General features: G+C 43.5%; 1 protein-coding gene across 12 annotated transcripts in view; it reads right to left on the bottom strand.

Moving 5' to 3' along the window:
* syne1b (spectrin repeat containing, nuclear envelope 1b) overlaps window positions 1–24,323 on the bottom strand; it is a 504,374-nt gene that overhangs the window by 422,922 nt on the left and 57,129 nt on the right. For all 12 annotated transcript variants that reach the window (XM_063056272.1, XM_063056279.1, XM_063056269.1 and 9 more), the window contains exon 2: window positions 20,447–20,508. In XM_063056272.1, coding sequence (XP_062912342.1) covers window positions 20,447–20,508 — 62 coding nt within the window. The remainder of the gene's footprint in view (window positions 1–20,446; window positions 20,509–24,323) is intronic.

Raw genomic sequence — 24,323 nt, 5'->3', positions numbered from 1 at the left:
ACTGCCATGGCCCACACACTCCTGTTTCGGGTCAAGTGGATCAATTCATTGGTATTCATTTCCAATTCTCTGGCTGCTGTCTCCATCATCATTTGTCTTTGTCTTCCTCGTGCTTTCTCCCCTTCAATCTTTCCCATAATTACTGTGCATTCTAACTCCTCTTTCCTAATCACATGTCCAATGAAGTTACGTTGCCTTTTCATGATCTCATACATTATTTCTCTTTTTGTGTTTGCTCTGTTCATGACATCCTCGTTAGATATTCGTTTTGTCCATGATATTCTTTGCATCCTCCTCAAAAACCACACCTCTGTTGCTACAATTTGTTTCCTCATGTTACTAGATATTGTCCAACATTCTGAGCCATATAACATAACTGGATAAATGTAACATATCAGTACTCTGAGGCGGGTTGTCATGCCTAGTTTAGTATTGGTCAGTATACTCTTCATTCTCGTAAAGGTGTCTTTTGCCATCCCTATTCTTCTTTTAATGTCCAAGTCACACCTGCCATCTGATGTCACCCAGCTTCCCAAGTAGCTAAAGTTCTTTACTTGTTTTATGTCTTCCCCATTTATTCTCAGCCTGCAGATAGAATTCTCCTTCTTTCTGGATATCACCATACATTCTGTCTTTTTGCAATTGATAGATAGACCCATTTTTGCACTTTCTTCAACAATTATATCAATTAAGTTTTGTAGTTCTTCCTCCGACTTGCAATTAACACAGTGTTATCTGCATATCTGAAATTATTGATGTTTTCATTGCCAACTTTGATTACCAAATGACTCTAATTTTTTGTAATATTGTTTCACTGTACACATTAAATAAATCAGGGGAGAAAACACACCCTTGTCTAATGCCTCTCTTGATTTTCGTAAACTGACTCACTTCTCCATCTATTCTTACAGCGGCAGTTTGTTCCCAGTACAGATTTCTGATTAGGCGGAGGTCTTTCAAATCTAGATCTAGAGTTTCCTGTAATATTTCAAATAACTTATTGTGCTTCACTTTATCAAATACTTTTGTGTCATTGATAAAACAAATAAATCTTTTTGCACTTGAATAGCTTGTTCTGATAGTATCCTTAACATCAATATTGCATTTCCTGTACCTTTGCCTTTCACAAAACCATATTGTTCTTTGCCTATTTCAGCTTGTATCTTACTTTTAGCTCTTGTTATCAAAATTCTTAGAAGTATCTTGGTGATATGACTCATTAAACCTATGGTCCTATGTAATTCACATTCTATTGCTCCAGCTTTCTTAGGAAGAGTGATAAATACTGATTTTTTTCATCTCTTCTGATATTATTCCAGTCTCGTAAATGTCAATGATTAAATCAGTAAGTTTTTCAATTCCATGATCTTCAAGGGCAATAATTTGTTCTATTACTAATTCATCAGGACCTGCTGCCTTTCCTTTCTTCATCTTATTTATTGTATTACAAACTTCAGATTTTAAAATACTTGGACCTTCAATGTTTTTCTTAATTTCTGGTTTTTTTGCCTCGATCATCTTCAAACAATTCCTGAATATATTCAGTCCATCTGTTCATAATCTCATCTTTTTCCATGATGATGGTACTGTCCTTTGCTTTCAAACATCTACCTGAAGAACAGAGGAGCTTTTTACCAGTGATATTCTTGAATTGTTGATGTAACCTTTTTGGATCAGTAAAAGGGATTCTTTCTATTTGCTCACGTTCCTGGTTTAACCATTCTTCTTTGGTTTTTTGACATAAGCTTTTAACTTTTTATCTAAGGACGTATATTCTATGGGATTTGCTTTCTTCCATCTCCTTTCTTCCATTAGATTTTTGATTTCATCTGTCATCCATTTATTCTTAGTGTTTTTTTTCCTTTTTTAGGAATCACTGACTGCTGATTCTACCAAGGCATCCTTTAGAGAGTTAAACTTCATTTCTACATGATTGCTATCATCTTCAACAGATTCTATTTCTAGACTTTGAAATCTATTCCTTACTTCAACTGTAAATTTTTGTCTTAAGTTTTCTTCTTTAGTTAATTGCAAGAGGTCAAGGGATTGTTCAGGTTTTGCTTCTTTAGTTTTTTAGGTTTTTATTTTACATGACATACCACTCAGTTATGGTCACTATTACAGTCTGCACTTGGATATGTTTTGCTTTGAGTCACTGAGTTTCTAAATCTTTAGTTTATAGTAATAAAGTCAATTTGATTTCTAGTGTTATCACCTGGACTTTTCCAGGTCCGCAAGTGTCTTGGATGGTTTTTAAAGTTGGTATTCATAATGACCTGATTATTCATCTTGCACCATTCTACCCATTTCTCACCCCTTTCATTTCTTTCCCCTAGTCCAAATTTTCCTATGGTATTTCCATCAGCACCTTGTCCTACTTTAGCATTTAGATCTCCCATGACAATAACAATATCTTGAGATTTGCATCCATTCTTTGCTTGTTCAAGTTCTTCATAGAATTTATCTGTATCCTCATTTGTTCCATCTGTTGTTGGTGCATATACCTGTATGATTGCTAAATCAAATGGTTGTCTTCTGAATCTAACAAGGAGCATTCATTCTGATATTGCCCAATGTCCTAAAACACTTTTTGCCATGTTTTCATCCATAAGAATTCCTACTCCCTTAGTATGGGATGTTCCACAAGAATAAACTAGTGTTTTATTTCTAATCTGACATGTTCCAGCACCTATCTAACGAACTTCACTAATTCCCATCATGTTACTCTTTAGACTTTCCATTTCATTTATCACATTGTCCAATCTTCCTGCTTGATATAGGGTTCTTACATTCCAAGTGGCAATAATTTTCTTTTGTGTTACTTTAATTTTATGAGCAGTAGCTTGATGATGGTCAGGGATCCCCTGCTGGCCAGAATCAACCCTACCAATCAAAACACCTTCAGAGTTGTCTTGAAGATCCCCTTGACACTGTTGTTGTGTGATACATTTTGTGAGTTTGACCATGGTTTTCTCAGCAAATTGCAATGGTGGTTTGCTATTGCCTACTATTGGGCAAACTAAAGAAATCGCCATTTCTCTTCCCAAATGTTCATCCACCTGTACCATAGCCGTTGACATTTGAGGTCCTAGCTCATCCGCCTTCTCAGTCATGAGTTCAGTTGCTGAACCTGCTGGATCTGCCGTTGGCCTTTGCTCGTATCCTGAGCAGGAACCCTTGCAGGTGCTACCATTCTGGGTCAGAGCGGTCCTAGGAGCAATGAATGACTAAGGGGTAACTCCACTTTCCCTAAAGCTCTCAAAGTCCCCAGTCAGAGCCTCATCACCGGTTGCAGTTTAGAGTCGTACCCGGGACTGAAATTCGGAACCTACCCTTGCCTCTGCCTGTTTACGCCGAAGCCTGTTGAGCCAAAGCCGTCCCACTCTGACTCAGTCCACTCCCGACGATGACCACTTCGCTAGACGAAACTTCTTTTATAGTGCACTAGCTGACCGACTATAAGGTATGTACTCTGTGACGAAAGTACACATAGACTAAGATATTGACTGTCCTGTGCTATCACCAGCGGGATCAACAGTTGATCTGCCACCTGTCTTCAGGAGAGAGAGATAAGTAAAGACAATGGAGCAGCATTTGGAAATGTTAATGAAGAGACGGGAGAGCTTAACGGAAGGAGACAGCGGTCTGGGAATTGTCAAGACCGGCTCCTCTTTGAACCCTGAACTGTTTGAAGTGATGGACAGGCGATACCCCAGCAGGGGGATAAAAAGGGACAGGTTCGCTAAGGCGACACACATGACACCCCGAAGTAATGAGACCCTGGAAGCGGTGCGTCTCCCACAAGTCGGTGGGAGTTTTTGGAGGGCTGGTCACGGGACCAAGCCATAGACGCACAGGGTGAACACTCAAAGCTGCTGTACAGGTTGACAGTGTTGTTAAACAGGTGTATGGTGTGTTGGCCTTATTACCTGTGGGATTGAGTTCAAGAGTCGTGAGGTAATGTTACAGTTATATAAGACCTTGGTCAGACCCCACTTGGAGTACTGTGCTCACTTCTGGTCACCTCATTACAGGAAGGATATGGATACTATAGAGAGAGTGCAGAGGAGATTTACAAGGATGTTGCCTGGATTGGAGGGCGTACCTTATGAGAAAAGTTGAGTGAACCTTGCCTTTTCTCCTTGGAGCAACGGAAGATGAGAGGTAACTTGATAGAGGTGTATAAGATGATGAGGGGCATTGATCATGTGGATAGTCAGAGGCTTTTTCCCAGGGCTGAAATGGCTAACACGAGAGGGCACAGTTTTAAGGTGATTGGAATTGGTATTGAGGGGATGTCAGGGGTAAGTTTTCCCACACAGAGAGTGGTGGGTGTGTGGAATGCACTGCTGGCAGCCGTGGTGGAAGCGGATACAATAAGATCTTTTAAGAGCCTCTTAGATAGGTACATAGAGCTTAGAAAAATAGAGAGCTATGCACTAGGGAAATTCTAGCAGTTTCTAGAGTAGGTTACATGGTCGGCACAACATTGTGGGCCGAAGGGCCTGTAATGTGCTGTAGATTTCTATGTTCTATGTTCTACCAACAACCCACACATCTTTAGGATGTGGGAGGAAACTGAAGCACCTCAGGGAGAGGTGGGAAAGTATCTAAAAGACATTGGACAGAAGATAACATGGGCATCGGGTGATCAAAGAGAGAATCACAAGGAAGGTCACCAGAGTGGAAATTTTAGAGAGGATTCAGAGGATTGCTAGGATGAATAGTGAGGACAAAGAGTTGCCAAAGGAAATAGTCCGTGGAAAACCGAGCACCAGCCAGCCGGGATTGATTCATAACAACTTCACTGACATGACCACTTTGGTAGCTACTGAAAATGCGGTCCTGCTTTAAAATTGCAATTTCAGCTATAGCAGATGGCAAGAGTTAATGAGGGCATATGCAGATGTTGTATACACTGCTACACCTGGGTTCAGGCAGGAGAATTACTCCATGGTATCCTGCTGTAGGCCCTTTCCTTTCCCTCTTCCTCCTCCTCCCTCTGCCTGCCGATATGTTAATAAGTACTAAAGTACTCTTGCCTGGATGCAACTGGTTTGTGCAAAACTCCTGAAGTCCCTGGTGAACCAGGATGCCCAGACTAAGTCGTGCTGGACCAATGCAGCCGATACCCACGAGGGCATTCAATTGCGGACTTCCATCTTGAGCTCCTGCCTCCGTAACGGATGTGAAGCGAGTGGGAAGAGGAAGGTGGAGGAAAATGCCTCGAGAGTGGAACATATGGAGGCTGGAGATATTGGATAGATGATTTGAAGATTGAACTGCAGGGGTGGTGGGGTGGGGGTAAAAAGATTGAGTTTCAGAGATGATACCATCAGCGTGGACTGGGAAGGGTAGATGAGATAAGGTCAAATGGATAGCTAAGGAAATCAGTAGCATGAGGTTTTGAGAAATGCCATGGACCTCCACACTTTGGAACAACAGAGAATCAGAGCAATGGCCAGAGGAAATCACTCAACAACTCACCAGCAAGTGCTGAATGACTCCATATGGGTAAGGGGGGGGGGGCGGGTACGGGGCCTTTCCTGTGGTCGAAGGCCTATTCAAGCTGGGCACGAGTAAGGACATTAGCTTGAACACTGACCCACCCCCACCCCGCCAAATTTGCGGCCCCACTGTCAAATCAACACTGTACACTGAACTAATGTCATGGTACAACTGCCCTGCTCATTTCCAGCAAGTGCACCCCTCTGCACGTGCTAATGCCTTCACCATAATGCTGCCTGGTTCAATCCACCTCATGGATTGGTGAGAGGAGATTTACTTATGAAGATAGGATGAGCAAGCTAGGGTTTTTCTCTTTGCAGCCAAGGATGAGAGGTAATTTGACAGAGGTGTACAAGATGATAAGAGGCATAAACCAAGTGGATAGTCAGAGACTTTTCCCAGGGCAGAAATGGCTAACACAAAGGGCATAATTTTAAGTTGTTGAAGGAAAGTATAGAGAGGATGTCAGAGGTAATCTGTTTACACAGAGAGTGGTTGGTGCACAGAACACCCTTTCAGTACATTAGGGGCATTTGAGGATCTCTTAGTTAGGCTCATGGATGATGAAGAATGGAGAGTTAAGTAGGACAGAAGGGTTAGATTAGCCTTAAGAGTCAATTAAAAGGTTGGCACAATATCATGGGCCAAAGGGCCTGTACTGTGCTGCAAAGTTCTACGTTCTGTGTTCAAATACATTTCTACTGGTTCAATTCTGGAGACTTAACAGGATTCAAAGTGCCTGAGAAATGACTGTTCTGATCCCAATTTCTCCATCTCCCGGTTTAAAAGTTAAGTTTATTACTGGTGTAGCTGAACAGCAGGGCAGTTGTAGTCTAAGGAGCAGTGAAAGAGAATTACACAAGAGGATTGAGGAGCATTGACTTGTAGTAAGCCAAAGCTAATGGGTTGTTTCGCTTTCACTCACAACTCCCCTTTCAAGAGCACTGGATAATGCAAAACAAGTTCTTACTGCATTTAAAAAGCCTCCCGATGTCCTGGGATTTTAGTTCTGAATTGCTCTAGAAGCAGCAAAGAGCCTTCTAAATAGCAGGCAGTGTCCAAGGAGGCAACAACAGTTGATGGACTAGTTGAAATCCCTTGCAGCATTTCAAAGTGGTTGAGGTGAAGTACTTATTATTAGTTTTTATTTCAAGGTACAGCAGAGTAACAGGCTCTTCTGGCCCACCCAGTTACACCTATGTGACCAATTAACCTAATTAGTAGGTCTTCTGACTGTGGGAGGGAAAGAAAGAGCACCTGGAGGAAACCCACGCAGTGACAGGGAGAACGTACAAACTCCTCACAGGAAACCCATGCGGTCACGGGGAGAACGTACAAACTCCTCGCAGGAAACCCATGCGGTCACAGGGAGAACGTACAAACTCCTCGCAGGAAATCCACACGGTCACAGGGAGAACGTACAAACTCCTCACAGGAAACCCATGCAGTCACGGGGAGAACGTACAAACTCCTCGCAGGAAACCCATGCGGTCACGGGGAGAACGTACAAACTCCTCGCAGGAAATCCACACGGTCACGGGGAGAACGTACAAACTCCTCGCAGGAGACCCACGCGGTCACGGGGAGAACGTACAAACTCCTCGCAGGAAATCCACGCGGTCACGGGGAGAACGTAAAAACTCCTCGCAGGAGACCCACGCGGTCACGGGGAGAACGTACAAACTCCTCGCAGGAAACCCACGCGGTCACGGGGAGAACGTACAAACTCCTCACAGGAAATCCACGCGGTCACAGGGAGAACGTAAAAACTCCTCGCAGGACACCCACGCGGTCACGGGGAGAACGTACAAACTCCTCGCAGGAGACCCACGCGGTCACGGTGAGAACGTACAAACTCCTCGCAGGAGACCCACGCGGTCACGGGGAGAACGTACAAACTCCTCGCAGGAAATCCACGCGGTCACGGGGAGAACGTAAAAACTCCTCGCAGGAGACCCACGCGGTCACGGGGAGAACGTACAAACTCCTCGCAGGAAACCCACGCGGTCACGGGGAGAACGTACAAACTCCTCACAGGAAATCCACGCGGTCACAGGGAGAACGTAAAAACTCCTCGCAGGACACCCACGCGGTCACGGGGAGAACATACAAACTCCTCGCAGGAGACCCACGCGGTCACGGTGAGAACGTACAAACTCCTCGCAGGAAACCCACGCGGTCACGGGGAGAACGTACAAACTCCTCGCAGGAAATCCACGCGGTCACAGGGAGAACGTAAAAACTCCTCGCAGGACACCCACGCGGTCACGGGGAGAACATACAAACTCCTCGCAGGAGACCCACGCGGTCACGGTGAGAACGTACAAACTCCTCGCAGGAGACCCACGCGGTCACGGGGAGAACGTACAAACTCCTCGCAGGAAATCCACGCGGTCACGGGGAGAACGTAAAAACTCCTCGCAGGAGACCCACGCGGTCACGGGGAGAACGTACAAACTCCTCGCAGGAAACCCACGCAGTCACGGGGAGAACGTACAAACTCCTCACAGGAAATCCACGCGGTCACAGGGAGAACGTAAAAACTCCTCGCAGGACACGCACGCGGTCACAGGGAGAACGTACAAACTCCTCGCAGGAGACCCACATGGTCACGGTGAGAACGTACAAACTCCTCGCAGGAGACCCACGCGGTCACGGGGAGAACGTACAAACTCCTCGCAGGAGACCCACGCGGTCACGGTGAAAACGTACAAACTCCTCGCAGGAAACCCACGCGGTCACGGTGAGAACGTACAAACTCCTCGCAGGAAACCCACGCGGTCACGGGGAGAACGTACAAACTCCTCACAAGCAGTGGTGGGAACTGAAGCCAGGTATCCGAAGCAGTAATAACATTACACTAACTATTGCGGTACCACGCCGCTCCAGAACTCTCGATGCAAATGCATAAATTTGGGGATTGCCTCCATTTATTCAGCAGGTAGAGAAGCTTCTCCCTCAAGTGGGAGTTTGGAAGGGCTCACCTCTTTTTGAATACAGAAGACCTTGGGGCCCAAGTAAGAAAGCTCAAACTTACAGTGATTACCATACATAAACTGGGGACGTGGGCAAAACCTTAAATCAGACAAGTGCATTTTGGAAAATTAAATCTGGCAAGATTTGCATTGTGAATGGCAGAGCCCAGAAGAGTGTTGTAGAACAGAGACCAAGGGATGCAAGGGCTGTGTAGAACTGGAATTGATTTATTATTGTTAAATGTACCACGATAGAGTGAAAAGCTCTTCTCGCATACAGTTCATACTGATCAAATCAATATTGAGGTAGAACAAGATAAAATAATAGCAATACGGAGTAAAGTGTAACAGCTACAGAGAAAGGGAAGTGCAGGTGACCAATAAGGGGCAATATAACAACAACAAAGTAGATGATGAGGTCAAGAGTCCGTCTTGTCATACCTGCAAACCATTCAAGTCTTTTACCTGCGGGGTAGAAGCTGTCTTTGAGCTTGGCGGTACATGCTTTCGGAAACCCTACCTGTGTTGGGCTGGACTCTACACTCAAATTTCTGGAGTGACATTTGAAGCCAGGAACTCAGAGACATGCATGCTAATACCAGGCTAAGGTTAACAATCACCTAAGTCTGCAGAATCATCAAGGAGACCAAAAACACCAGAAAAATATAAACAGGATTCAGAGTGAATCATAAGCTCAATCTATTCTCCCCGTTATTCAATAAGAACATGGTATAATTAGTGTGCTTTCCTGCTGAAATCTAGTTTCCCTATCTAGCTACAATATTTAGTTACAAAGTTAGTTATAGATAGAGACAAATATAGATTTACCCATCTCAGTTTTGAAGAGCAAGGAACAAATATCTAAAGATTTAGAGCACTCTGCTGATAGAAATTTCTCCTCCTCACACTTCTAACTGGCCACGATCCTATCCCAAGCCTATGCCCCTTGTTCTGGTTTTACTGCAAGAGTTAACAGCCCTTCAGCCTCGAGGTAGTCAATCTCCCTCAGTGTCTCCTGTGCCCCAGTGAGAACACTCCTCATTTTATTGAAGCCCATTACTTTCCACTGCTGAGCGTAACTGCACGTACCCAAGGGACGGCTATCTTTGGCAGTAAATGCAAACTCAATGTTACTTATTGGCAGCATATTTACTTATTTATATTTAATCTCTTTCACTGCGACAGATTTAAAATGTTTTGCTTGATGTTACATGAACAACCTGTGTGAAAAATATAATCCCTGGGTTTCCTGTACGGTACAATTACTGTTTGTTCATATCACATCAGATGATTGATACAACTTAAAAGATAAAACCATTTATCCCATCCTACAGTTCTAGCTCTAAACTCCACCCCTCTGTTTTGACAATACCGAGGCAGGTTGTTGCTATGCCACCAGTTACTCTGTACCAAGGAGCAGCTCAAACCAATGCACGTGAAATAACTAATGTTTATTCATAGAAACCAATCCATAGTTTGGACTGTCAAATCAGTCAGCTCTTTGAGAACATTCTCTGTGAAGTAAAGTCAAAAATGTGGAGGAAAAAAAAATTAATTACTGCAGGAACTCAGCAGGTCAGGCTGTATCTGTGGGGGGAGAGGAATCATCTAGATTTCATCCCGAGATGTCAATAGCTCCACAGCCTCCACAACTACGGCTCAACCAGCTGAGCTCAACTCTTCCGGCAGGTTCTTTTGTTTTGCTCTAAATTCAATAACAAAGAAGAAACCTGGGTGAGTCAGACTGATCCCACAAGGCTTCCCACTTTGCAGTATACATCAAACTAGATACACTCGTGAAATTTATCAAATCTTCAGAAAACAAAAGCAGTCATGTGAAATTCCCGGCAGCCACAGTTGGCTACTGGCTACCTTCTGGTTACTGGGGTTCCTCCAACAAAGCGGGGAGAACATAGGGCAAAACAACACAGGAACAAACTGAATCTCTTCTGCCTCCAATCCATGTCCATTCAATACAGTACCTATCTAGCTGCCTAAGTCACCTGCCACTCTGTGTAAGGAATTACCACACATCTCCTTGGACTTACTTTGTGTCCTCTTCTTCAAAGAGTAACACTATGTAAGCCTCATTGAGAATCTTATGAAGGCTTGGTCATGGTCTCTTGAATAGAGCAACAATTTTCCAAATGACAGCACCAAACCTTTTCTTGAAGTTAGTTTGCCAATTAATCTTCTTTACAATATCATTATACATTTTATCTCAACACCCCCATCCTCACATTGATGAGATAAGGAGCCATTTTCTCCAGGTTACCATGGGACTTGTGCAATAGATCAATGTCTTTCAAAAATAAACTCTCAAACAAATTTAAAACTCTGCTGACTTTAGGCTATTTTTTATCCAAGGCCTATTCACCCAGCACCCCATATAGTTTCTTGTGTGCACTGTATCCTGAGTGTGGCAAAGTCTCAAAATAGGCACCCCTGCAATTGAATTCCTCCACACCCCTCCCCCTGTTACCTTTGTAGCCTCCTCAGTCCTACAAAGCTCATGCCTTTCCTCTTTAGGAATATTGTTGTTGCTAAGCATGCAAACTCTGGAATTCTGAAATTTCTTCTTTCTATACACACACACACACACACACACACACACACACTTACTTCACTTAATAATCATCTTAGGACAAATCACTCTGTTCTCCCCCCCAAAAAAAAACCATATAAACAAGGGAAGCTATTCAAAGTAATATTTTTGTTGTATGATTTCTATTTAAATTTAAAGGGTGCAAACAAACTGAAGATGTGCAAGGGAACTAAATGTGAAAGAACTAGGCCAAAATATGGCAAGATATTATTTAGCAATTCCATTAGGATTCATAATTCCTAAAGAAATTTCACTAGCTTCCTGATAGTCCAGGGAGCAACAGGAATATTTGCTGCATTTAAAGCCAACAATCTAGTAATTCCAGGATTCCCAACAACAGTGGCTCATTTGAATGGAATATTCAGCCTGGCAAACATCACAGTAAGTGAGATGGTGTTACACTGTCCGAGGGGCTGTCTTTCACCTGAGATGTTAAACTGAGACACCATCTATATGAAACTATACCATTAAAAGTAGGTCTTGCATTTAGAGTTGTAGAGTCATAGAGCATTACAGAACAGAAACAAGCCCTCTGGCCCATCCAGTACATACCAGCTTGGTCTTCAGCCTCGTCCCATCTACCTGCACCTGGATTGCACCCTCCATACCTCTCTCAGCAGTGTACCCTTCCAAGCTTCTCTTATACCTTATAGTTGAACACACATCCACCACTTCTGCTAGCAGCTTGTTGCACGCTCCCACCACTCTCTGAGTGAAGAAGTACCCCCTCAGATTCTCCTTAAATACTTCAGCTTTCACCTCCAATCTATGAGCTCAGGTTCTAGTCTCACACAATCTGAGGGGAAAAAGCCTGCAAGCATTCACCCTATCTATAACCGTCTCGTAATTTTGTGTACCTCTATAAAATCTCCCCTCACTCTCCCAGCTCCTATGAATAAAGTCCTAACCTATTCAACCTTTCCCTAGAACTCAGGTCCTCAACTCCTAGTAATATCCTTGTAAACTTCCTCTGCATTCTTTCAATCTTATTGCTATCTAGGTCAGGTGGCCAGGGCTGCACACAATACCCCAAATTTGGCCTCACAACTTCAACATGACATCTCGTCTCCTGTACTCAATGCCCTGATTTATGATGGCTGATGACCGCTTTCCAGTAATCATGGATCTGTATCACACACAAAACGCTGGAGGAACTCAGCAGGCCAGACAGCATCTACGGAAAAAAGTACAGTCAACGTTTCAGGCCGAGACCCTTCGGCAGGACTCCATCAACCGTACTTTTTTGCTTAGTCTGTTGAGCTCCTCCAGCATTTTGTGTGCGTCACTTGGACTTCCAGCATCTGCAGATTTTCCCTTGTTTGTGAATGGATCCGTATTCCCAGGTCCATTTGTACTACCTCACACCTCAAGTGCCCGACCATTCACTCGTAAATCTCATCCTGGTTTTGTCCCCCCAAGTGCAACATCTCACAATTGTCTGCATTATAATCCATCTGCCATTGTTCTGTACATTTTCCCAGTTTGTGTAGCTCCCACCACAAGCCTCGAAAGCCTTCCTCACTGTCTACTACACTCCCATCCGTAAATTTGCTGATCTAGTTTATCACATAATCATCTAAATCATTTATAAAAATGAGAAACAAGAACGGACCCAGTACTGATACCAAGGGCACGCCACTAGTTAGAGGCCTCCAGTCAAAGACTCAACCATCTCAAATCAGAATCAGGTTTAATATTACTGACATATGTCATGAACTTTGTTGTTTTGCAGCAGCACTACAATGCAACACATAAAAATAAATAGTTGATAAATTACAATAAATAGTATTTATAAGAAAATAAACTGAATAAGTAGTGCAAAAAGAGCGGGGCGGGGGAGCACTGAGGAAGTATTCATGGGTTCATTGTCCATTCAGAAATCTGACAGTGGATTGAAAGAAGCTGTTCCTGAAACACTGAGTGTATGTCTTCAGGCTTCAGGCTCCTGCACCTCCTACTTAATGGTAGCAATGAGAAGGCAGCGTGCCCCATGTGCTGGGGGTCCTTAATGACGGATGTCACCTTTTTGAGGAAGTGCCCATGATGGAGCTGGCTGAGTTTACAACTTCCTGCAGTTTTCTCTGATCCCGTGCAACGTCCCCTCCATCCAGACACTGATGCAATGTTCAAATGCTCTCCACTGTACATCTGTAGAAATTTATGAGTGCCTTTGGTGACATACCAGGTCTCCTAAAACTCCTAATGAAATAAAGTCACTGTCATGCCTTCTTTGTAATTGCATCAATATGTTGCGCACAGGATAAATGCTGAGAGATGTTGACACCCAGTGACTTGAAATTGCTCAACCTTCTACTGTTGATCCCTCAGTAGGAGTTGGTATGTGTTCCCTTAACTTCCCCTTCCTGAAGTCCACAACCAATTCCTTGGTCTTACTGATATTGAGTGCAAGGGTGCTTGCTGCGACACCACTCAACCAGCTGATCTATCTCACTCCTGTACGCCTCCTCATCACCAGCTGAAATTCTGCCAACAATAGTTGGTATATAGCTGGTAATAGTTGGTATAATCGAAGAAATATCTCACTCCTGTACGTCTCCTTGACACCAACTGAAATTCTGCTAACAATAGCTGCACTGCTGGCAAATTTATAGATAGCGTTTGAGAAGTGCCTAGCCACACAGTCATGGTTGTAGAGATAGTAGAGGAGTGGGCTAAAGCACACATTCTTGAGGTTGCCAGTGTTCACCAACATCGAGGAGGAGAAGTTATTTCTGATCAGCCTGGACAATGGACTCCTGGTGAGGAAGTTAAGGATTCAGAGGGAGGTACAGAAGCCCAGGTTTGGAGCTCTTTGATTAAAATTGTGGAAACTGTAGCTTTTCTTTAAATAATACTTCTTTTTATAAGATTTACTTTTTAACAAACTCGTGTATTTTTCACACTCACTGGCAGAAAGCGGTATAGCAGCTAAACTAACGGTTTATCACCCTTCTCATTTTTCACTGGCTAAATATTAGCACATTACCCATGCGATATAATTGTTCTAATTATGTAGCTTATTAATTAATTCATTCCTCTCTAAGGATTTTTCTTTATCTTATCTATAAAAGAGATAAATTTTTTAGAAGTGCTATCTTTATTCTGATGTCTTACATCCCTTAGCATTAATTTCCCTCTTAGCATAATTGTTCAGATCTTTATTTAGTTTGCTTAGCATTTGTATGTTTGTTTGTACTCTGAAATAAACCACAAACTTGAAATTAAGACTGTTTGCCATGCTTGACTCCTGGAAGAACCCTAAGGCTCTGAAATTAAACAAGATCCAACAGAACTGAGGGTATGATTGTGTTGAACGCTGAGCTGTAGTCAACAAGTATTAGTATTGTCCAGGTAGTCCAAGGCCAAGGTAGAGAGCCAATGAGATTGCATCTGCTGTAGACCTATTATAGTGATAGGCAAATTGCAGTAAGTCCAGGCAGTTTCTTAGACAGAAGTTGATTCTAGCCATGACCAACCTATCAAAGCACTTCATCACCGCAGATGCGAGTGCCACTGGGTGATAGTCATTGAGGCAGTTCACCCTGATCTTCTTGGGCGCTGGTATAATTGTTGCCCTTTTGAAGCAGCTGGGAACTTCCAACTGTAGCAGTGAAAGACTGAAAATGCCCTTGAACACTGATGCCAGCTGGTTGGCACAGGTTTTCAGAGCCCTATGAGGTTCACCATCGGGGCCTGATGCCTTGTGAGGGTTCACCCTTTTGAAAGACGTTCTGATGTTGGTCTCTGAAGCAGGTCATAGGGTCACCACGCTCATCTACGCAGATTTGATGAAGTCAGTCACAACTGTGGCATACTCAATCAGTCTCAAAGATGAATCCCTGAATATTATCCAGTCCACCAACTCAAAGATGACCCGTAAGTGCTCCTCCGCCTCCCTTGACCGTACTTTCTTGGTCCTCAGCACAGGTGCCGCAGTCTTACTCTCTGTGGAGAGTAGAAGTACAGTCAGGGAATCAGACTCTCCAATCTTGATGGTGGTCAATTGTATTGACTCCTCTGGTTCCACAAGTGATATGTTGGTAGTAGTTGTTCAGAATTTCTTCAGCTCGGCCAGTTGAAATCCCCCACAATGAAAGGGAAGGCATCAGGGTGTGCTGTTTTGTGCCTACTGGTCATGCAGCTCAGCTCCTCCATTGGCCTGAAGTGAAATCTACACTGCTACCAGGATGATGGCAGAAAACTCTCTCAGCAGATAAAAAGGACGACATTTGATCACTGGATGTTCCGGGTTGGGTGAGCAGGACTAAGACAGGACTGCCACATCTGTGCAGCATGAGTTAATAATAAAGCATACTCCACCCCCTCTGCCTTGAAAAGACTGAGCTGTCCTGTCTGTACGGTGAATGGTGAAGCCATTGAGCTGCAGCACAGCATCCAAAATGGCGTGGGCCATGTTTCCATAAAGCAAAATACACAGCAGTCCCTGATGTCCCTCTAGTACAGCAATCGTGTTGCAAACTTCAATTTTATTTTCCAGAAATTGTACATTCACCAGATGTATAGTTGGGAGTGGGAGTGGGTGTCTAAGGTATCTGCATTTCAGCCCAGTAGGCTTTCCTTGCTTTCTTTCTCTTAAATGGAAACTGCACTCGCAACCTGAGTTTGTAGTCTGGGACCTGTCAATTTTGAGTACCGATAGAATTTCTAAACATCTTAAGACAATGTTGCATACTGAAATTCTCATTGCTGTGGCTGTGGATTTCAGCTCTTGAAATCCTGAACAGGAATAATTAATGGCCATCAGAGCTGCACACAACAAGTTGCCCCTTATCAGCACCATCTTTGATCTACCGCCACTCTCTGACTTCTGTTAAGCTGACGTCAAATCCAATTGATTACTTAATCCTGAATGTGAAACAAATTAATCTTCTAGACTAACCTCCCAAGAGGGATTTTGTCAAAGGCCTCACTAAAGTCCATATAGACAACATCCACCACCTTTCCTTTATCAACCTTCTTGGTTACCTCCTCGGAAAAACTCCATAAGATTGGTTAGACATGACCTGCCACGCACAAAGCCATGATAACTATTCCAAATTAGGCCCTTTCAATCTAAATATTTATACATCCTGTCACTTAGAATACCTTCCAAAACTTACCAACCAGTGATGTCAGGCTCACCGGCCTGTAATTCCCCAGCTTATTCTTAGAGCCTTCCTAAACAATGGAAAAGCATTAGCTATTCTCCAGTCCTCTGACATCTCACCCTTGGCTAAGGATATTTAAGTATTGCCAAGGCCCCTGCAATTTCCGCACTAGCCTCCTACAAAGTCAAAGGGAACACCTCATCAGGCCCTTGGGGATTTATCCACCCTAACTCACTCAAGAAACCAAGCACCTGGATATGGTCCATGACCTCACTACTCTTTTGCCTCAATTCTATGGTCTCTGCGTCTGTCTCCTGAGTAAATACAGATGCGAACAATTCATTTATATGATCTCCCCCATCTCCTTTGACTCCATGCACAGAAGATCACACTGATTTTCAAGAGGACCATTTTGTCCCTTACTCTTATACAGCAACTTTCAATAGTTCAGGAACTATCTGAAGTGCAGTCACTGCTGCACAAAGTGAGCAATGTTAAGCTTTTTGGGAGATAAATATTCATCGTTGGGATGAGTGTGCTGTTGACAACCTGGCCATTCACTACTCAAGTCATAACCACCCATGAACCGAGGGGCTTGCTCGATTTATTCAGTAAATCACACAGTATGGGACTGGAGCCACGTGTAATCCCGGATGGAAAGGACGACAGGTTTCCTCTGCTAAAGGACTACTTCTCTGGACGAGTGCAGCTTCAGTGACACTCAGGAAGCTCGACACCAGACAGGACATAGCAGCCTGTCTACAACCATTCACTCACTCCACCACTGAGACACAGGAACAGAGGTATGGATCATCCAACAACTAACCAAGGCTCCTTAGAGAGCATCTTACAAAACCCACAACCCCTACCTGGAAGTTGCCTTTCCAAGCCACACAAATGGAAACACACTCTGTGGCCACGTCATTAGGTACATCAGCTCATTAGTGCGATTATTTAAATCAGCCAACCATGTGTCAGCAATTCAAGGGATAAAAGCATGCAGGTATGGTCGAGAGGTTCAGTTGTTGTTCAGACCAAACATCAGAATGGGGGAGAAATGTGGTCTAAGTGACTTTGACCGTGGAATGATTGTTGGTGCCAGACAGGGTGATTCGAGTATCGCAGAAACTGCTGATCTCCTGGGATTTTCACACACAACAGTCTCCAGAGTTTACAGAGAATGGTGTGAGAAACATAAAAACATCCAGTGAACAGCTGTTCTGTGGGGGAAAACGCTTTGTTAACGAGAGAGGCCAGACTGGTTCAAGCTGACAGGAGGGCGACAGGAACTCAAATAAACATGTGTTCTAAAAGTGGTGTGGGAGGAGTATCTCAGAGTGCACAACACGATGAATCTTGAGGTTGGTGGACTACAGCAGCAGCAGATCACGAACATACACTCGGTGACTACCTCATTAGGTTCAGGATGTACCTAATAAAGTGGCCACTGTGTATATCCCTGTCGCTTCACAGTCACAGGGTCAAACTCTCCCCCAAGGTGAGGTCTGGGGTGGGGAAAGCCAGTCTGAAATGCTCCATCTTCACTGCCTGCAGATGGAAGCAGTAGAAGGTGAGGTGGCCAGCAGTGGCCTATTACACTGATGCATATGGAGTATCAATCCACAGTACCTGGGTATCAAACCATTCATAGTGAGGGAAGAGCAGAGGCTGAGGGTTAACTCTCCCCTCAAAAAAAATTCTTGGGGACAGTCTCCAGGGCTAGGACTAAAATGGTCACTGAAGATGACAATGTCAGATATGAATCAACTAGCCTACTCCTAGCTTGTTGTTTCTGAGAATTAAAATTGCGCTGTGCTGCATTGTCTTGTGGGAGTGATCTCCATGGTAACAGCAAACTGGGTAAAGGTAACTGTTTCCATAGTAACCCGTACCACATACAAGGGAATATGAATCCCATATCAGCATCGGCCTTAAAATTCATTTATGCCTCTTCGTACTTAAATGAAATAATTCATTTCTTACACGAGCCTCATTCACACTCAGCTGCTGCTTCCTCTAATTAATTTCCAGGTTCCAAGGGTTTAGGAAGTTACTGCCAATTCTGGTCATTACACTTTGGTAAAATATCTAGACCTTGGAAGCAATTTACTAATACCCAAATTGCAACAGTTATTTTCAAGGTGTGATTACCCAAATTAAGTTCGTAATACCTGGAAGGTTAAGAAATTTTTTAAATGGGTATACAAAACATAAAAGATGTTAGTCAAAGATTATTATTTCCAGTTGCTAGCCCTTTCAGAAACTAAGTTAAAAAGCACTTGTACATGTGTTTGGTACAATTCCCTTTCATAACTGGGAATTAATGTCAAATAGACTGCTAATTAAAATTCACAAGAGGCACTGTAGATGCTGGAAATCTAAGAGGAATACACACAATGTGCTGGAGGAGCTCAGCAGGTCAGACTTCTTCCCTCTCCAGTCCTGGCGAAGGACCTCAGCCAGAAATGTCGACTGTTCATTCCCATACACAGACGTTGCCTGACCTGCTGAGCTCCTTCAGCACAACGTATGCACTGCTAATTAAAATTAACTGGCCAACTAATCATGTCTCCTGACTGAGCTTCATTGGGAAATCATACATAACTACTTGTGGTTTGTGAGCGAGAGTCCGAAGCTCATGAAATGTAGAAACTGCACTGGTGAAAGGGGCCACTTCTTAAGGCTGATTTATACTTCTGCGTTAAATCGACGCTGTAGCTGTGAATCCTACGCAGTGCCTACGCGGATCTCCACGCCGTAGCCTGACACGCACCTCTTCCAAAATGTAACTACACGTCGCGGCAACGCAAACCACGACAACTGTGATTGGTCTGCTTGGTAGCATCGCATTTCCTCCTACGCTGCAATAGCTTCCCATTGGGCGACTGAAGGGCAGGGAAGGAACTCTGGCTGCAATGCTTTCCATAAAGCTTTACAGACCTCCGAAATTATGGAGGACACATTTTGCTTTTACTAAAAAAGACGCTCGCTTTACACTTGTTTACCCCTAGAAAGACTACCATGAACATGAAGCCTTGCATGGGCAGGTGTGTGCGCATGCGCGACATCCCCAAATTGCAGAGCGACACAGACACACCAACGCACAAGTATAAATGCTCACAACATGCGTCGGCCACTTGTGTAGGCTACAGCGTCCATTTGACGCAGAAGTATAAATCAGCTTTTACTTCTCACCACCACGCCACTCCAATTTCCTCACCCTACCCTGTCCCTGTGCTTCTACTCTGTTAGATAACCAGCAACCCAGGATGAAGACACATCGGCACCTGGTGTAACACTCTCAGTCAGTCAGACACTTACTGTGTTCAACTTAGAGGTTAGCTTGGGGACTGGATCGAGATGGATGACTCACTGTGAGTGAATAACTTGAGTCAGGAAAAGGGTAAAGGATTTGCTCTGGCTCCTCCCACATCACAAGGCCACGAATAAGTTCTGATGAGGAGTTCAATGCAGAAAGCAGCTAATAAGAATGTACAGTGAAATGTGCATTGCAAGAGTCTGCTTGCAACCCCAAGGAGCGTGAAGGAATCCAGCATCAACCTTGCACAAGCTGTTATCCCCCAGAGCTTGAAGCCCAGCCTCCCTGACACAGGAGTGGGCAGAAAATGTGGGATGGTGAGATGTGGAACTGTTAATACAACGTCACTAAACTAACACACAATACAAGTTCCACTGAAAAGCATCAATGCAATGCTAGAGTAACAAACACTGAACTCTAAAAAAATAAAGAGGTCAAAGGCTTTTTGAAGGGAGGCTCTGTTTTAGATCCATGAAGCCGGACATTACTTGGTTTCATAGCGGCCTCTTTTAGTGGAAGCTTTACCATCCCTCAGGTAGGAATGATCAGGCATTTGGCCTTTATGGGCTGCACATGCCCCGTGGATCCTTGGGGAGAACGGACATTTTGAATCTCCTTCACATCAACATCAATTGAAGCTGCAAAACATCAGCAAGTGGTTGCGTTCTCATTTTGATTTTTTTCACCAAGGACAGAACGGCAAGAGGTAGCTCTCTCTAAAACTCTGGGTCCGGGAAATTCGACGGGACAAATCAATCAACAGTAAACACAAGGGCAAATTGGAGCAAATTATCTGAACACTGAGGGATCTCTCATTTACAACTGCCCATGTTGCATATGACATACATTCTGGTCCTTCGCCAGTAAGGGAAACAGAACAATGTCTGGAGATGGGCTTGGAATATAATTAGGATGACGGAATATTTCTTACCTTGGCCAAGTGACTATTGATCCATTTGGTGAACGTTCTCTTTTGGACAGCCTCCTGCTCGTCTGCAAAACATTGAGGGAACAAACATGAGAAACACAGGAGGGAACTGCTAAGACTTGCAAAGCAGAGGAACACCTTTTCCGCCGATGCTTGTTTGCAAGGTTTTAACACAGCGGAGGTTCACAGGCACAACGTCAGCGTGAGAGCAGGAAGAGTTGCAAGGGGAAGGAGATGCTCATAAATGGTGGGAAAAGCTGTGCATTCTTGATATCAAACGGGGCCTACTACAACCAAAGTATTTGGGGGCTTCATCAATATTAATCACCAAATCCCTCTGGTAACGAGATCACAAATAAGAGAAATTCTGCAGATGCTGTAAATCAAAGTAACACACACACAGAATGCTGGGGCAACTCAGAAGGCCTGGCAGCATCTATGGAAAGGTGTAAACAGTCGATGTTTCAGGCCGAGACTGGAAAAAAAAGATGTCAGAGTAAGAAAGTGGGGGGAGGGGAGGAAGAAGTACAAGGTGGTAGGAGATAGGTGAAGCCGGGAGAGGGGAAGTCAATTGGTGAAAGGGATAAAAGGTTGGAGAAGGGGGAATCTGATAAGAGAGGACAGAAGACCATGGAAGAAAGGGAAGAGAGAAGAACACAAGAGGGTGATGGGGAAGTATGGAGACATGGTGAGAGAGAGAAATGGGAATGGGGAATGGTGAAGAGGGGACAACTGCCAGAAGGTCGAGAAATCAATGCTCATGCCTTCAGGTCAGAGGTTACGCAGATGGAATACAAGGTGTTGCTCCTCCAACCCTAGTGCGGCCTTATCACGGCAGTAGAGAAGGCCATGGACCAACATGTTCGAATTACGTATCTGGTAACGAGATGCCAAGGCGCCAAGATGAAAATACATATGCCTTGATTTATCAGTGAACCTTACCGATCAACATCCCCGGTAGAATCCTGAGGGAGTGCTATTTTGTCAGGCTAAGCATTACATCAAGCCTCAACCTTTCAGCTCGACAATGAAAGATCCCATCATGTTGCATAGACAGGAACTTATTATATTATTCACTGAATCAACTCCAGCGGACTAATATTTCATTCATTTAATTTTCTCTTTGTGGGATCTTGCTATACTATCATATTTGCCCACAAACTAAGTGTGACAATAATTAAATTGTAACTAAGAGCGTAATGAGAAGCATTTTCTGACATCTTGGGGTGGTGCTTAAGCACCGTGTAAATCTCAACTCCTTTCTTTTACACTTTCACTAAACAAAATCCTATTCTTCATCCTACTTAATGGGACAAAGCCAGAAAAAAAAACAAAGCACATAAAACCGCACAGGACTCAGCTTTACAACTTTTTGTTTGTGAACTTAAACATCCGATTTGTGAGCATAAACTTGTACTTCAGGGATTTCACGCTGAGAATTCATGTGAAGAACATTAAAACCAGGAAACCAATCTCCACCAGCAATAATTGAAAATTGAAATCACACAGTTTGCATAAAGAGATTAGCCGAGCTAAGTGTCAGTGTTTCAGGTGGAGGACCCTGTTAAATGAGTCTTTAACCATTTTATGCCCGTTTTGTGCACAAGAAGTGATCATGCTTTCCTCACATATTTTGTGTTTCTACTTGTCCTCCGTCTACAGATTTACTAGCTAGTGGGCACTTGAACAGTTAATGGAGTGGAATGTACACTGCCCAGTCAGATGCAGATGGAAAGCAATTTGTCTGTTAATGCAATCAATAAAACTACAGAAAATCTGACTCCATTACTAAAGACTGGAAATTCCAGAAACTTGTAGCATGGCAAGCTAGGTCAAAGGAACACCAGAACTGTAAAAGAGTTCAAGTGCAAAACAACACGGCGTGTTCTCTGCAGCAGGATTAGTTCTTCAGTACTGGTTAAACGTCCAAACAAAGAATGCAAGGAACTGTCAGCCAAGGAAAATACAAAATCCAAGTAGTTAAAGTTCACCTGATAACATCCCTGTGGTTACCCAAGACTAATTGTTGACTAATTAACGAGTCTATGAAAGACAATGAGAGAAAAAAAACACAAGTGCTGAAGCTTTTTGGGAGCAAAATCCCAACATTCAAATTTCAAAGTACATGTTATTATCAAAGTACATATATGTCACCATATACAACCCTGAGATTCACTTTCCTGTGGGCATGCTCAACAAATCTTTAGAATAGTAACTGGAATAGAATCAAAGAAAAACCGCCCAACTAGGGCATTCGCCCAGAGCGTGGAAGACATCAAACTGTGCAAATGGAAAAAGAAGAAACAATAATAATAAATAAGCAATAAATATCCAGAACGTGAGATGAAGAGTCCTTGTGACTGAGTGCATTTGTTGTGGGAACATTTCAATGATGGGGCAAGTGCTGTTGAGTGAAGTTATCACCTTTCGTTCAAGAGCCTAATAGTTGAGGGATAGTAACTCTTCCTAAGTTGGTAGTGCAAGTTCTGAGGTTCTTGCTCCTTTTTCCAATGAAGAGAGAGCATGTCCTGGTGGTGGGGGTCCCTGATGATAGATAGATCATGATTTCCTGAGATAGTGTTTCACGGTTGGGAGGGCTTTACCCATAATGGACTGGGCTATATCCACAACTTTTTGTAGCATTTTCTCTTCAAGGGCATTGATGATTCCTTTCCAAGCTGTGATGTAGCTAGTCAATATATTCTCCATTAAACATCTGTAGAGGTTTGTCAAAGTTTTAGATGTCATGATAAATCTCTGCAAACTCCTAAGGAAGTAGAGGCACTGCCGTGCTTTCTTCATAATTGCACTTACGTGCTGGGCCCAAGACAGGTCCCCTGAAATAGTAACACCTAGGAATTTAAAGTTGCTAACCCTCTCTATCTCTGATCCTCCAATGAGGACCGATTCATCAATTTCCCTCAGGTAAGTGACCAAAACAACCATTATTTCTTCTGATTGCTAAATGCCCCTGGTACTCTTGCTCCCACCTCTAATTCAGAAAGCAACAGGCTTAGGTCTCCACCTACATAACATAGAACAGTGTCCCAGCGCCAGTGCTGTCCCCAGTGCGGTCCCCAGCTGGGGGAGTGCTAAACTGTCAGGAGGTCTCAGCTTTTAGCTGAGGCATCAACCCGAGACCCTGTCTACCCTCCTCACTGCATTTAAAATAATGATCCATAATGATTCCTTGACCAACATTTAAAACAGCTGAGTTGGTCATTTTGTTTCCCATTATCTCTGGATCTTTGGGATTACAAAATGGCCAACATGTTGCTCCACCTTGCAATGGTGACTTCAAAGAATCAGAATCAGGTTTATTATCACCGGCATGTGATGTGAAATTTGTTAACTTTGCAGCAGCAGTTCAATGCAATACATAATATAGCAGAGAGAAAACAAATGAACAAATAAATCAATTACTGTATACATATATTGAAAAGAAAAATGTGCAAAAACAGAAATACTGTACATTAAAGAAAAGTGAGGTAGTGTCCTAAGATTCAATGTCCATTTAGGAATTGGATAGCAGAGGGGAAAAAGCTGTTCCTGAATCACTGACTGTGTGTCTTCAGGCTTCTGTATCTCCTACCTGATGGTAACAGTGAGAAAAGGGCATTCCCTGGGTGCTGGAGGTCCTTAATAATGGACACTGCCTTTCTGAGACACCGCTCCCTGAAGATGTCCTGGGTACTTTGCAGGCTAGTGCCCAAGATGGAGCTGACTAGATTTACAACCTTCTGCAGCTTCTTTCGGTCCTGTGCAGTAGCCCCTCCATACCAGACAGTGATGCAGCCCGTCAGAATGCTCTCCACTGTACAACTATAGAAGTTTTTGAATGTATTTGCTGGCATGCCAAATCTCTTGAAACTCCTAATAA

The sequence above is a fragment of the Mobula hypostoma genome, chromosome 8 (genome assembly GCF_963921235.1).
Source record: "Mobula hypostoma chromosome 8, sMobHyp1.1, whole genome shotgun sequence".
NCBI lineage: Eukaryota > Metazoa > Chordata > Chondrichthyes > Myliobatiformes > Myliobatidae > Mobula > Mobula hypostoma.
This window is presented reverse-complemented; position numbering and strand designations above follow the sequence as displayed.